At 54.4% G+C, this 14,795-nt stretch overlaps 2 protein-coding genes across 2 annotated transcripts; both read right to left on the bottom strand.

The window, feature by feature from the left end:
• Nucleotides 1–5,089: 5,089 nt before the first annotated feature.
• Nucleotides 5,090–5,851, bottom strand: LOC141042899 (uncharacterized). Its single transcript, XM_073511812.1, has one exon. It carries the CDS (start codon nucleotides 5,849–5,851, stop codon nucleotides 5,090–5,092), a length of 762 nt encoding a protein of 253 aa, XP_073367913.1.
• Nucleotides 5,852–7,937: 2,086 nt separating this feature from the next.
• Nucleotides 7,938–10,659, bottom strand: LOC109736928 (uncharacterized protein At5g01610-like). Its single transcript, XM_020296142.1, has 3 exons — nucleotides 10,573–10,659; nucleotides 8,429–8,483; nucleotides 7,938–8,308 (listed from the first exon to the last, which is right to left on the bottom strand). Exons 1-3 carry the CDS (start codon nucleotides 10,657–10,659, stop codon nucleotides 7,938–7,940), a joined length of 513 nt encoding a protein of 170 aa, XP_020151731.1.
• Between the last annotated feature and the right edge of the window lie 4,136 nt (nucleotides 10,660–14,795).

Below are 14,795 nucleotides of genomic sequence, written 5' to 3'. Positions count from 1 at the left end.
TGTTCCTATGACTATGAGATTATGCAACTCCCGTTTACCGGAGGAACACTTTGTGTGCTACCAAATGTCACAACGTAATTGGGTGATTATAAAGGTGCTCTACAGGTGTCTCCGAAGGTACTTGTTGGGTTGGCGTATCTCGAGATTAGGATTTGTCACTCCGATTGTCGGAGAGGTATCTCTGGGCCCACTCGGTAATGCACATCACTATAAGCCTTGCAAGCATTGCAACAAATGAGTTAGTAGCGGGATGATGTATTACGGAACGAATAAAGAGACTTGACGGTAACGAGATTGAACTAGGTATTGAGATATCGACGATCGAATCTCGGGGAAGTAACATACCGATGACAAAGGGAACAACGTATGTTGTTATGCGGTTTGACCGATAAAGATATTCGTAGAATATGTGGGAGCCAATATGAGCATCTAGGTTCCGCTATTGGTTATTGACCGGAGACATGTCTACATAGTTCTCGAACCCGTAGGGTCCGCATGCTTAAAGTTCAATGATGGTTATATTATGAGTTTATGTGTTTTGATGTACCGAAGGTAGTTCGGAGTCCCGGATGTGATCACGGACATGACGAGGAGTCTCGAAATGGTCGAGACATAAAGATTGATACATTGGAAGCCTATATTTGGACATCGGAAGTGTTCCGGATGAAATCGGGATTTTACCGGAGTACCGGGGGTTTAATGGGCCAAGATGGGCCTTGGTGGAGAAGAGGAGGGGCGGCCAGGGCAGGCCGCGTGCCCCCTCCCCCTCTAGTCCAAATTGGACAAGGAGGGGGGAGGGCGGCGCCCCCCTTTCCTTCCTCTCTCCCTCCTCCTCCCCCCTTCTCCTACTCCAACTAGGAAAGGAGGGAGTCCTGGTGGGAGTAGGACTCCTCCCTGGCGCGCCTCCTCCTGGCCGGCCGCCTCTCCCCCCTTGCTCCTTTATATACGGGGGCAGGGGGCACCTCTAGACACAATAATTGATCCCTTGGATCTCTTGGCCATGTGCGGTGCCCCCCTCCACCATAGTCCACCTCGATAATATCGTAGCGGTGCTTAGGCGAAGCCCTGCGTCGGTAGTACATCATCATCGTCGCCACGCCGTCGTGCTGACGGAACTCTCCCTCAAAGCTTGGTTGGATCGGAGTTCGAGGGATGTCATCGAGCTGAACGTGTGCTGAACTCGGAGGTGCCATACGTTCGGTACTTGATCGGTCGGATCATGAAGACGTACGACTACATCAACCGCGTTGTGCTAACGCTTCCGCTTTCGGTCTACGAGGGTACATGGACAACACTCTCCCCTCTCGTTGCTATGCATCACCATGATCCTGTGTGTGCGTAGGATTTCTTTTGAAATTACTACGTTCCCCAACACATTCTTCTTCGGGATACACATACGCCACGATGCAAACCAATGCATCTGTTTACCATTATCATCATCCCCCCACCAAAACGCAGCCATGGCATCAGTTATCTCTTTGCAAATTTCCTTCGGGATTTTAGAAACCCCCATGGCAAAAACAGGAATGGATTGAATCACCGCTTCAATAAAATTTCTTTCCCTCCCATAGATAAAATCTTCTCCTATGCACAAAACGGATGCCCACACACCAGCGTGCCCCTAGGTAACAGAACGGGTGCTCACACAGGGATTAAACCGGTGAAACAGGGTTAAAAAGAAAGAAAGCATGTAACAGAACGGGTGCCCACACACCAACGTGCCCCTAGGAATTTTCGAATACTAGTACAACTGTTCGTCGTGTGCACAACACTTCCGTATCAACTATGCCTTCAACGGTTCAAAAAAAAAACTATGCCTTCTTCACTCAAAAATTTATTTAAACTTCCCACATGGGGATCTCGTCTGCGACAACAGGCAAAATAAAGTCTGGGGGCACATGCAGCCACACCTTGCAAATTTTATTCGTTGCAGCTTCCTTCACTAACGAGTGGGCAGCTCCATTAGCTTCTCTTCTCACCCAAGAAATCTTCCAGCTTTCCCTTGATGCCAACAACTGCCTGACTTCCTCCACAATAGGCCCCAGAGGTGAGAAATCTTTCTGCACGTTCTGGAGCTTGCACACAATCGTCTTGCAATCCATCTCGATGTGTAGGTTTGTGATGTTTAGATCATTCGCCAACTGGGCAGCTCTCCTGCATGCGAGGAGCTCAATCCTCTCCGGGTCACTCCCCAGTGGGAGGACATGGCATGCGCCACCCACATATGCTCCGACATGGTTCCTGAAGATCATTCCGGCTCCCCCTATCTCTCCCCCCTTAGTTGTTGCACCATCCACATTGACCTTGATCCACCCCTCCGCCGGGGGTCTCCACTTTTCTTTCACCACCGGCTTTACCTGCTTGGTCTTCCGCACGTGGATAGCCTGCCACTCGATCATCAAGTTGAAGACCCTTTGCGCAATAGACTCTGCTTCTTCAATCCTCTGTCCATCGCGTGCATTGTTCCTCGCAAGCCACAACGCGTACGTGCCCTGTACCATAATAGCCCGCTCATCATCTGAGGCCTCCGCAAACCACGAGAGCAACCATCTTGACAACGCACTCTGGGAACAAACTGACTCCGGTGGGATCGCCACCGGTACTCCCAACTCCGAATGCATTATCTTCCAAAACTTCACCGAATGATAGCAGCCCCAGAATCTATGGAGGTTCGTCTACTCCCGGCCACAGGCATTACAGGAAACACCTGCCTTGATCTTCCTCCTCAAGAGTTACGCACCCACGGCCAGGCCATTTCGTATCAGTCGCCACATATGAATTTTTACTTTGCCCGGTGCAACTGTGTCCCAAAGGCTCAACCAGGACTTATGATCCACCACAGAGGATGAGGACTCCGGCCGTCCGGATCTCAGCCGTTTTTGGCTCATGCGGAGATGGTACACCGACCGGACAGTGAAGATGCCATTTTTAGTGTAATTCCAGGCTTGGTAATCTTGTACCTCCGGTCCCCCAACTGGGACTTGTAATATTCATGTGCTTCATCTGGAAGAAACATCTCCAGCACCAGATTTCTATTCCAAGAGCGAACATCGCCCTCGATCAGATCCCCGACTTGCGTAATGCCCACCATGTATCGTTGTCCCAGTGGCCTTAGACTACCGCTCCTAGGTACCCAATTGTCATGGTGGATCTTGACTTGCGAGCCGTCCCCTATACGCCAGATCAGGCCATCAATGAGCAGGTCACGTCCGTGTAATATGCTCCTGAATGTGTACGATCCCCCGTCCGAGCATGTGGCATCTAAGATTGATCTGTCGGAGTAATACCTTGCCCTTAGAACCCTTCCACATAACGACTCTGGCACTTGTAGCAGGCGCCATGCTTGTTTGGCTAGCATGGCTTGATTGAACGCTTTGGGATCTTGAAATCCTAGCCCCCCTTCATTCTTTATCATACACATTCTATCCCAGCCGACCTAGTGCACCTTCTTATGACCATCTGCTTCGCCCCACCAGAATTTCGAAGAAATAGAAGACAGGTTCCCGCACATTTTCTTCGTGAGTTGAAAACTGCTCATGGTAAAAGTTGGTGTTGACTGGAAGCCGGACTTGACAAGCACCTCTCTCGCCACCTTAGACAAGCCTTGACCCTTCCATCCAGATACTTTTCCTTTTGCACTCTCCTTTATGTACATGAACGTACCGTCCTTGGATCTCCCAACCACCGTGGGCAGGCCCAAATACCTCTCACTCAGCGCCTCCTCTATTATTTGCAACACCTGCTTGAGGTCATTTTTATCATCATCCGATGTACCCTTGCCAAAGAAGACCGCTGATTTTTGGAGGTTAACTTTTTGACCCGAGGCCACCTCATAATCCAGCAGTATATGGCGCAAAGCCTCGAAGTTCTCTCTTGATCCCTCCACAAAGACTACACTGTCGTCAGCGAAGAGCAAATGAGTGACAGTTGGTCCACCACTCCCAAAAGAGACCCCCTTGATGTTCTTCTCCCTCTGAGCATCTTTCAGCAATGCAGAGAAGCCTTCTACACAAAACAGGAAAAGATACGGGGAGAGAGGATCTCCCTGCCGGAGCCCTCTGGTGGGATGAAATCTTTCGGATAGGCCCCCATTTAACTTCACCGAGAACGTCGCTGTTTTCACGCACCTCATAACCATCTCTGTCCAGTGATCGGAGAAGCCAAATTTCAGCATCATTTGTTCTAGGAAGTCCCACTCCACCCGGTCGTAAGCCTTCATCATGTCCAGTTTGACAGCACACATAGGTTTCCTCCTCTTCCTTTTCCTAATTGCATGCACACATACATACACTACCAGAACGTTATCCGTTATAAGCCTGCCTAGCACGAATGCACTCTGCTCTGAGATCATGAACGGAAGAACCACCTTGAGGAGATTGGCCAGTGCCTTCGCCGCAATCTTATAAAGCACGTTGCATAGGCTGATGGGGCGGAACTGCGCCAGCAGCTCCGGCGCCTTCACTTTCGGAATCATCACAATAATCGTGTCGTTGAAGCCATTTGGAGCCGCCGTCCTCGCGAGGAAATCACGAACTGCACCGCACACATCCTCCTTCACCAGCGCCCAGTGGTGTTGGTAGAACATGTCCGGGAGGCCGTCCGGTCCCGATGCTTTAGTGGGCCCCATTTGGAAGAGGGCCTGCTCGACCTCGTCATCGGTGAAAGGAGCCCCAAGTTTTGCATTCATCTCATCAGTCACTGCTCCTTGAATGTGTTGCAGAACCCTCTCCCCATTCGACGCACCCTCAGAAGCGAAGAGGTGGGCATAGAACTGAGCGGCCATCTTCCTCATCCCATCATCGTCCATGCACTCCGTCCCATCTTCTCTCCTTAGCGCCTTGACTGTGTTCTTTCTTTTTCGGTGTGAGGCTCGGTTTTGAAAGTACTTTGTATTTTGGTCCCCCTTCGTTAACCAATCTACCCTCGATCGTTTCTTGTAATACACCTCTTCCCTCTCGTAAAGCTCATGCAGTTGGTCTTCAATCTCCTTTATCTCCTGTCTATATCCCGTACGGGCGGCCCTCTCTTTCGCATCCACCAAATGTGCCTTAAGGTGCGCAATTTGCCTCTTTATGGAACCAAAAACCTTTCAACTCCACTCTTGCATGGATCTCGTCGCTGCCTTTAAACTGTTAAACGTTGTTGCAAGTCGCCCTTCATGCTGATTGGCTGCATGAGCCACCCCCCATGTAGCGGCTACCATGGCCTCGTAATCCTCATGCCTCGCCCATGCTGCCTCGTACATAAAGGATCTATGTCCCCGCGCACGAGATTCCCCCGCCATCACCAACGCTTTAATGATTAGCGCTTGATGGTCTGATTCTTCAGTCATCACATGTTGCGCTTCGATAGACGGGAATAAATGCGCAAAGTCACCATTACACGTCGCCCTGTCCAGCCGTACCTGAATATTATCTCCATGCTCCCTCTTGTTATCCCACGCAAACGGGTACCCTGAGAAACCGAGATCCGCCAGCCCGCAGTCGGACAAGCAGTCTTCAAAGAGCTCCATTTGTCTCCTACGTCTTGGGTTACTACCCTGCTGTTCATCCTGTTTAAGAGCTTCATTGAAATCTCCCGCACATAGCCATGGGAGGTTGTCTTGGGCACTAAGATATCGCAAAATCTCCCACGTCTTCGTTCTTTTGTCGATGCAGGGCTCCCCATAGATTCCAGTGAATCTAAAGGAGGCACCATCACACACGATCGCCGCATCGGTGTAATACTGGCACCACGGCCTCACTGTTACTTCAACATGATCCCTCCACCACAGCGCTAGTCCTCCACTCTTTCCCTTACAATCCACCGCTACCCCTTTACTGAACCCCAAGCTCCACTTAAGCCTATCCATCGCCCCTGATCTCTTTTTAGTTTCTGATAAGAACACCACCGCTGGGTTGTATGACCTAATCAGGCCCCGTAGTTCGCCTACTGCCGAGTCCAACCCCAACCCCCGGCAGTTCCAGGCCAAAATGATCATCGCTCCCGGCGGCCCTGCTCCCTGGCAGGGTCCGCCGATAAATCGACCTGCTCTTCGATGCGATCAAACACGGAGGAAGTCTTCTGTCTCGTGTCTCGGATAAAGGATTCATCACCATCCTGCTTGTCACCCTCCCCTTTGGGCACCCACATCTGTCTCGGCCTCCTCTTTCTTGAATTAGGAGCACCATGGGGACTGTCTTCCCTCCGTCTCCTCTCCTCATGATCCTGCCTAGGTTTCCTGACATAGTGCCCCCTCCTCCTCTCTGTAGGGTAGTGTGGGTGATATCCATATCTGCCATCTCCACCTCTGCTGGATGAGCCCCGCTCCCATTGGCCTCGCACATGATTCTGCTCACGTTCGACATCCCTCTGCCTCTGCCGTTCCTTGAGCTTTTCCCTCAGATCTCTCTCTTTCTTCCTTTCTATCTCATGCCTGAGATGTCTTTCTTCTGGCCATTCTCTTCTATACCTGTCCTTGCTGGGGGAGTCAACTACCCCTCTCTCTACTCGATTCTGCCCGCCAGTGCGTGCATTCACCGGTCGATCAAATTCGGCGTTCAGGTTGCGTTTCACTGGAGCATCCCGTCCGCGAGCATGGCCGTCCTGCTCCCTGTTATTTCCGTCCGATTGTGAACTCATAAAACTGTTGCTAGTCGTGATGTTGTTCTTTCCTCCCTTGGTCTCGTTCTTAGAGCCAGTGCTCCTACCTGGTGAGGCTCTCAGCCAGCCCCCCATTGCTCCGCTTTATTTACAGGAGGCTCGCAGCGTCCATTCACATGCACCAATCTTCCACACTCAAAGCAGAAGTGTGGAACCTTTTCATAATGAAAATCAAACCAGGTGCCCACTTTATCCTCCTGAGAGGTCTTGAGGACGAAACCACGGACCAGGGGTTCAAAAAGTGAAATCCTAGCTCTAACCTGCAGTTGGTTTCCTCTGGCCATCCCATCTTTATCGACATCCACTTTCACAACTTCACCAAGCCAATTTCCCAGGGCTTTGCCAAAGGCCTCTGTTCTTTTTCCTGGTGGAAGATCAGTGACTCTGACCCACACATCTATCCTGTCAAACACCATCTCCGATGGCCGTACATTGCTCTCATATTCCTTCAACGCCAGCACATTGAAATCATATTGCCATGGTCCACTGTTCATAGCATGCTTCCAGTCCCCTTCACTCCCAAAGTGGACAACGAAGATGTTGTCGCCCATGTCTCGGAACCTTGCCTCATGATGGAGCCCCCAAGCCTTATGCATCATTTTCTCTAGCACCGTCCTGTTGAGGGGTCGCGGAGAGAAAGCTTTCCCAACCGCCGACCACTTCAAGTTCTTGGGCAAGATCTGATCTGGTTCCTCGAAGACGAAACCCTCCGCCTCCTTGTCTAACATCACCATACCTCCCAGTCTCGTAGAGAGGCTTGTAGCGGGATCTGGCGTTTTGCACGTGATCGGGGACTCTGAGGATCCCCCGCTTGCTGCTTTCCCCGGGGTCGCTGTCGCCACCGGGTTCGCCTTTGCCGCCGGTGTCACCGCAGATTTCTCCTTCGCCTTCTCCCCCATGGCAGCGCCGCGTAGGGGAGAGAGGCTACACCAGTCCGCATCGAGGGAGGCGCAGTTGCCGCCCTAGACACCACCGTAAACCACACCACCCCCGCCGCCAAAACCCTAACCCTAGCGCTGGCAGCAGATCGCCTAGCAATCGCCTGTCAGTCGCCCGTAGCGTTTCAACGCGTGGTGGACCCAAACCCAGGCAGATGTGTGCCTTGAAATAATCATCATACATGACCCGATGACCATGTTTAATCTATGTCGGAATCAATCAGATTTCGCCGGTTCACCTAGAATAAATTTCACTTTTTTATTAACAAATCTATTTTCTCTTATGCACAGGACAGACGAACATCATCACATCACAGTGGTATACAAGCTTTTCACACAGAGTTGCGCCGAATTAATCTAGAACTTGTCTATTGAAACACCGTCCCTGACAACCTCATAGGCGTCGCGATTCCGGGTCTTGTTCAAGCCTGCGCAGAAATGCACCTTGGAGGCTTCCGTCCTGACGGCGGTCACCTTTATCCAGATGAGGATCTTGGTCTTGATGCCCTCCACCTCCGACAGCTTCCCCTTGTTGAGTTTGCCGGTCACGCAGGTGAAGAACCGGAGCACCAACGAATCCTTGTAGCCAACCTCGCACGCCGACGCGATGTGCACCGTGAGCTTCTTTGTCTCCTCGTCAAACTCGTAATTGGTCGCGTCTTGTGGGAAGAGGCCCATTGGAAGGTCGTATTCCTTTAGGAGTTGAGGCAATGGTTTCTGCATTTTTCCTGAAACCAAAATGGTTGGTTACTTTCTTGCTCGCATGGCCACACAGACCGAGGGAGATGAAATCATGCGTAGTGTGCCTTTTGAACCAGGATTAGCAAAGCTAGGGAAGGGTACCTTACCTTTTATTTTGTTGACCATCCATTTGGCTCCATCTCCCATGCTGCTTGATATACTCTGAATCAAAATAGCAAATGGTTTATGGAGTCAGCAACTCAGCACACAAGAAAGAAAAAGGAACTCCTTACTAGTTCCCATTACCTGGAGACATAGCAAGCAAAAGCCACCCAACACAGAATCTTATGGAACCAAGATATTTATGCAAGGCTTTATTCACTCGAATGCTGCATGGTCAGGGAGGTGAGGTCGGCATCCATAACAGGACAACAACATTCTACTCCTTCCGTTCCTAAATATAAATTTTTCTAGAGATTTTAATATAAACTATATATGGATGTATATAGACATAGTTTAGAGTGTAGATTCATTCATTTTGCTCCCTATGTAGTTCATATTGGAATCTCTAGAAAAATTTATATTTAGAAACCGAGGAAGTAAATGACAACACAGAACACAAATACACAATAGCTCTGATCTATCTCAAGTCAGACCGTTCTTCATCCTGCAAGTAAAGGCCCTACACATATGGGCTACCAATGCAAGGAGGGTATTTCAGAGGGCAGCTTGAGCTGATTAATCCCATCGGATACAGCAGGGGAGAGTATTTGACAAAAAACTACTACATTAGGGGTTCCCGTCCCACTGAACTACCGCATTAAAAAAAATGACTGATAACTACCAATTTTTTTAATTTTGTGACTAAAAACTACCACTTTTGAAAAATGCCCAGTTTAGACGATTTAAACGTGTTTATGACAGGCAGAACCCACCCGTCAAGGCTGACATGGCGGCAAAGTCAACTACGTTTGTTTTGACCGTCAGGTTAACCGTTATGACAGGTGGGGCTCACATCAACCTTCTTCTTCCTCCTCTCACTCTCTTTGGCATTTCAACAAACACCTTATGTGCATGGGAGGAGAGCAGGTGAGCTCCGGCCCACCACGAACGCGAGCATGCTCATCCAGCTGCTCCTGTGTCGATTGGGAGGAGCGGGTGAGGAAGCCAGGTACATTCCGCGTCGGTGGAGCTGAGCACGAGCGCCGGGTCCACGTCGCCGGCCGACTTGGTGGTGCGGGTGGTGCTCTGGAGCAGTGTCGTCGAGGTGTACGCGGGCGTGGCTGCACCCAGCGGCGCTACTCGTCCTCCACCTAGCGTACTCGCCAGCAAGCTCGCGACGCAGGCCGCCTGCGCCACGCTCCGCGGCGACCGGCCGCGCTCGCTCTCCGAGCTAGTCCGCGGCACGCCCCGGCCCGTGCCCTCTTCACCGGCGCCGCACTGGTCGCCGCCGCGGAGCCCGCGTCCACGGCCGTCCCGGCGTATTATCCCAACTCCTGATACCGGTACAGCTGGAGTCACTCTGACACCGGCGGCATGGAGTCGTTCGTGCAGGGCGTCGTGTTGTTCGTCTTCGTCGCCACGCTCCTCTTCCGCCTGGTCTTCCTGGTCGTCATTGCCGCGTCGGTGACGGCGGCGGCAGAGGAAGCCGACGGCGGCGGTGGCGGCGTGGCCACTCATCTCCAGCGCGCGTGGCGGTCATGACCGCAGCGGCAAGCTGGAAGGAGGCGGCCGTGCAGTTGGTCGTGGTGAGCGTCGTGCTGGAGGTCGCTCTTCCCCTTGTCGTCGCCTCCTTCCCTTAGATGTACAGAAGGTGCTTGTTGAAATGCCCGAGAGAGACACAGGAGGAGGAAGGTTGATGATGACATGTGGGCCCCACCTATCATAGCAGTCAACTTGACGGTCAAAACAAACGGAGTTGACTGGGCCGCCACGTCAACCCTGATGGGTGGGCCTCGTTTGTCATAATCGCGTTTAAATCGTCTAAACGGGCCATTTTTTAAAAGTGGTACTAGTTTTTAGTCACAAAATTAGAAAATTTTGATAGTTATCGGTCATTTTTTTAAATGTGGTAGTTCAGTGGGACGGAAACCCCTAATGTGGTAGTTTTTTGTCAAATACTCCAGCAGGGGAACTCGCAAAAAAGAAGAAGGATACAACAGGGGACAATCATTGAGAAGCCCGGAGCCAGATTTCAGTCAGTCAGTACATGATGCATGCATGCATGTTTAGAACGAATGATTCGGACCAGGTGCGAAATCGAATTGAAGAAGTTTAAAGAAATCTAGAGAAAGGGGAGGAGGGGACTGACATTGAGGTCGTCGCCGACGTTTCTCATCTCCTTGCTGGCCTGCTGGTTGAACAAGTACCCGCCTGCCTTCCCCATTATCTGATCCATGGTCAAGGATCAAATCACTGGTCCTGTTGGCCAGAAATTCCCCTTTCGCTGATCGGAAATGTCGGGAAATCGATTTCTCCGTCGTCTTCCACCTTTGGTACCGTCGTCACTCGTCAATTTTAGTGCGAGGGATGTTGCACAATAAGCTAGGATAGCTAGCATGCCGTTTTCAGTTTCAGACTCGCGTTAGCTTTCTTCAGTTAAAGTTTCAGTTAGTGTCTTTCATCAGGTTAGTTAGCTGCTCCCGCGAGACGCGTTCTGTGCGATCCGCGGAGCGATCGTAGGGCGTCGTGGACCGAGTGCTCGATCGTGGGATGGCACGATCCAGTCGGGGCGCAGGATCCGCGGCACGCTTACTTCTGTTGAGGAATAAAAGGAAGGAAAACAGAAAAGCAGCTCAGTTTTATCGCTGCGCAAAATCTCTCGTGTGTGTTGGTTTTCAGGGAGTTGAAAGGCGACAAGTGGCATCAGAGCCATGTCAAGGACGCCGGCGGCCGCGGCGAGGACGTCCGCGGGCGGCGCAGGGCGTTCGGAGACCCCTCCACGTCTGCGTGCTCCGTCCCAGGATCGGGGACGAACTCGCCGCCGCGGCGACATGACTGTGCAGCCGGTGGTGCAGCCGGCGACCTCCTCAGGCGCACTCCCAATGCTGACGCGTACAAATTACGCAGAGTGGGCTCTGCTCATGAAGGTATACCTTCAGGCCCATGGCTGGTGGGGAGCGGTCTCGCACGGTGACGTCTCCTACCACCACGAGCGCAATGCGATGATCACCATCCTGCGCGGCCTCCCCTCGGATGTGCTGCTCGCGGTGGGCGAGAAGGAGACCGCCAAGGAGGCGTGGGACGCCATCGCTCTGCAGCGTCTCGGTGCCACGCGTGTGCGCGAGGCCAACGCGCAGAAACTCCGGCGTGACTTCGAGGGCATCAGCTTCCGCGACGGGGAGACGATCGACGATTTCTCGCTCCGCCTGTCAGGGATCGTCATCGGCCTGCGCGCCCTTGGCGACACCGTGGAAGAATCAAAGGTAGTGGCCAAGTTTTTGCGCGTGGTTCCATCCCAGTTCGCGCAGGTGGCGATCGCGATCGAGACGCTGCTGGACATTAGTACGCTCTCCCTGGACGAGGTCACCGGCAGGCTGCGCGTCGTGCAGGACCGCCTCGACGACGCGCATGGCGGCAGCAGCAGCCAAGGTGGGCGGCTGCTTCTCACTCGGGAGGAGTGGCAGGCCAGAGAACTGCAACCTCGCGTCTCGGGCGGCAACACCAACCGTCGCAAGGGCGGCGGCCGTGGCCGAGGAAGGGGCCACGGTGGCGGACGTGGTGCCGCGCGTGGCGCCGTTAGTGGCGCGGACTACCCCGACAAGAGCGGCGGGGACAAGGAGAAGTGTCGATACTGCGGCTTCAAGGGGCACTGGGCGCGCGACTGCAGAAAGAAGAAGAGGGAGGAGGATGCCCTCCTTGCCCAAGCCGATGAGGAGGCCGATCCGGAGCTGTTGCTCGCCGAGGTGGTCGAGATCGTACGTCCCACTCAGGCAGGCAGCAGCGTCGCGGCGCTGGCTCCGGCGGCAAAACCCACGGCACTCATCGTGGGCCACTGCGATCCGCCACACGCCACGGTCTTCCTGAACGAGGAGCAGGCGAACGTCGCTCCGGCCGCCGAGGACGCTGCGCTGGACCCAATGTGGTTCCTGGACACTGGCGCGTCCAACCACATGACTGGAGATCGCACGGCCTTCGCCGAACTCGATGCCGCGATCACCGGATCCGTGCGGTTCGGTGATGGGTCAGTGGTACGTATCGAGGGGCGCGGCACAGTCGCCTTCACCATCGACGGGGGAGCTCAGCGCGCCCTCATGGACGTGTACTACATCCCCAGGCTCAAGAGCAGCGTCGTCAGCCTCGGGCATCTCGACGAGAACGGCTGCGACATCAACACGCGCCACGACGTCCTCACTGTCCGCGATCGACGCGGCGCCCTCATCTTCAAGGTAAAACGGTCCCAAAATCATTTGTACAAGGTTCACATCCACCCTGTTCGTCCGGCTTGTCTTGCCACGCGCGCGGACAGCGTGTCATGGCGCTGGCACGCCCGCTTCGGTCACCTGCACGTCGACGCACTGCAGCGGATGGCGCGGGCAAGTATGGTGCAGGGGCTGCCGGGCATTGAGTCTTCGGGGGAGCTCTGCCAGGCGTGCCTCGCTGGCAAACAACGCCGAGCGCCATTTCCCCAGACGGCCAAGTTCAGAGCGGAGACTCCTCTCGACCTCGTTCACGCAGACCTGTGCGGGGCAATCACGCCAGCAACACCAGGAGGGCGGCGCTACTTCCTGCTTCTGGTGGACGACCACAGTCGCTATATGTGGCTCACCCTGCTGTCTAGCAAGGATGAGGCAGGCATCGCCATCAAGAGGTTCCAGGCGCGTGCTGAGGTGGAGGCACGACGCAAGCTGGGCACGCTGCGCACTGACCGCGGCGGAGAGTTCACGTCCTCGTCACTGGCCGAGCACTTCGCCGCCACCGGAGTTCAACGTCACCTCACAGCGCCGTACTCGCCGCAGCAGAACGGCGTTGTCGAGAGGCGCAATCAGACGGTGGTGGGCATGGCGAGGAGCATGATGAAGGCCAAGGGCATGCCAGACTACTTCTGGGGAGAGGCGGTGACTACGGCCGTCTATCTCCTGAACCGCGCGTTCACTCGCAGCGTGGACGGCGCAACCCCGTACGAGCTTTGGCACGGCAAGAAACCGGAGGTGAGTCACCTGCGAGTTTTTGGGTGTGTGGCTCACGTCAAGAACGCGCGGCCCAACCTCAAGAAACTGGACGATCGAAGCACGCCCATGGTGCTCATCGGCTACGAGCCCGGCACCAAGGCGTACAGGGTCTACGACCCGACGAGTCGCCGCGTGCATGTGTCCCGCGATGTCGTGTTCGACGAGAACGCGAGCTGGGACTGGAGCGGCGAGGCAACAGGCACGGGCGGCACGTTCATCGTCGACTTCGCCTCATATGGTGACCATGAGGGGGACAGCGCTGCACTGGTCAGCCCGTCGCCATCGGCGCCGCCCAGAGCTGCTGCGGGGTCGCCCGCTCCTACCACAGCGACACCCACCCACGATAACTCTGCAGCAGATTCACCAGCGACGGGAAGCGCGCCACCTGCCCATCCAGTCTGGCAGGACGTGCAGTACGCGACCCCGCCGCCCTTCGAGCTGGACATGTTCGACGACGACGACAACCCCGACGTCGTGCACCGTTTCCGTCGCATGGATGATGTGCTCGCGCACGACGCGGCCAAGGGCGGGAGGGCAGAGCACCTACTCCTGCGGCCCGAAGGAGAGCCGGTGACGTTCGCAGAGGCCGAGCCCCATGCGGCATGGCGGGCGGCGATGATGGAGGAAATGGCGTGCATCGAGTCTAACCAGACTTGGTCCCTGTGTGATTTGCCAGCAGGTCATCGGCCTATTGGATTGAAGTGGGTCTTCAAGGAGAAGCGGAACGCCGCCGGCGAGGTGATCAAGCACAAGGCTCGCCTCGTGGCGAAGGGCTTTGTGCAGTGCGCCGGCATTGACTTCGAGGAAGTGTTTGCGCCGGTGGCTCGGCTCGACTCCGTACGCGTACTTCTCGCCGTAGCGGCACAGGAGCGCTGGGAGGTGCACCACCTTGATGTCAAGTCAGCCTTTCTCAACGGCGAACTTGAGGAGGAGGTATACGTGGTGCAGCCCCCCGGTTTCGAACTCGCCAGTGCAGCGAACAAGGTGCTCCGGCTACACAAAGCACTCTACGGACTGCGTCAAGCGCCGCGGGCCTGGTATGCAAAACTTGACAGTAGTCTCCATGCCCTCGGCTTTGAGAAGTGTCCGTCCGAGCACGCCGTGTACACTCGCACCAGAGCCGGTGGCCGTCTCCTTGTCGGCGTATACGTGGACGACCTGATCGTCACTGGTGCGTCCACAACGGCTGTCGTGGAGTTCAAGCAGGAGATGATGTCTCTCTTCAAGATGAGTGACTTAGGCTTGCTGAGTTACTACCTCGGCATCGAAGTGACTCAGCGGCCGGGGCAAATCTTCATCGCGCAGTCGTCCTACGCCGGCAAGCTACTGGAGAAAGCCGGCATGGAGGATTGCCATCCCGTGG

Source organism: Aegilops tauschii, chromosome 3 (assembly GCF_002575655.3).
Source record: "Aegilops tauschii subsp. strangulata cultivar AL8/78 chromosome 3, Aet v6.0, whole genome shotgun sequence".
Lineage (NCBI taxonomy): Eukaryota > Viridiplantae > Streptophyta > Magnoliopsida > Poales > Poaceae > Aegilops > Aegilops tauschii.
Note: the sequence above shows the minus strand (reverse complement) of the source record. Positions and strands in the feature narration are given on the sequence as shown.

What these genes read in the sequence shown, in the direction of transcription:
- LOC109736928 (XM_020296142.1), bottom strand. Translation starts at nt 10,659, where the DNA reads ATGGATCAGATAATGGGGAAGGCAGGCGGGTACTTGTTCAACCAGCAG. An exon ending in ACGTCGGCGACGACCTCAAT is followed by an intron (nt 8,484 to 10,572) that starts GTCAGTCCCCTC and finishes ATTTTGATTCAG; the next exon opens with AGTATATCAAGCAGCATGGG. An exon ending in GATGGTCAACAAAATAAAAG is followed by an intron (nt 8,309 to 8,428) that starts GTAAGGTACCCT and finishes TTTTGGTTTCAG; the next exon opens with GAAAAATGCAGAAACCATTG.
- LOC141042899 (XM_073511812.1), bottom strand. Translation starts at nt 5,851, where the DNA reads ATGGATAGGCTTAAGTGGAGCTTGGGGTTCAGTAAAGGGGTAGCGGTG.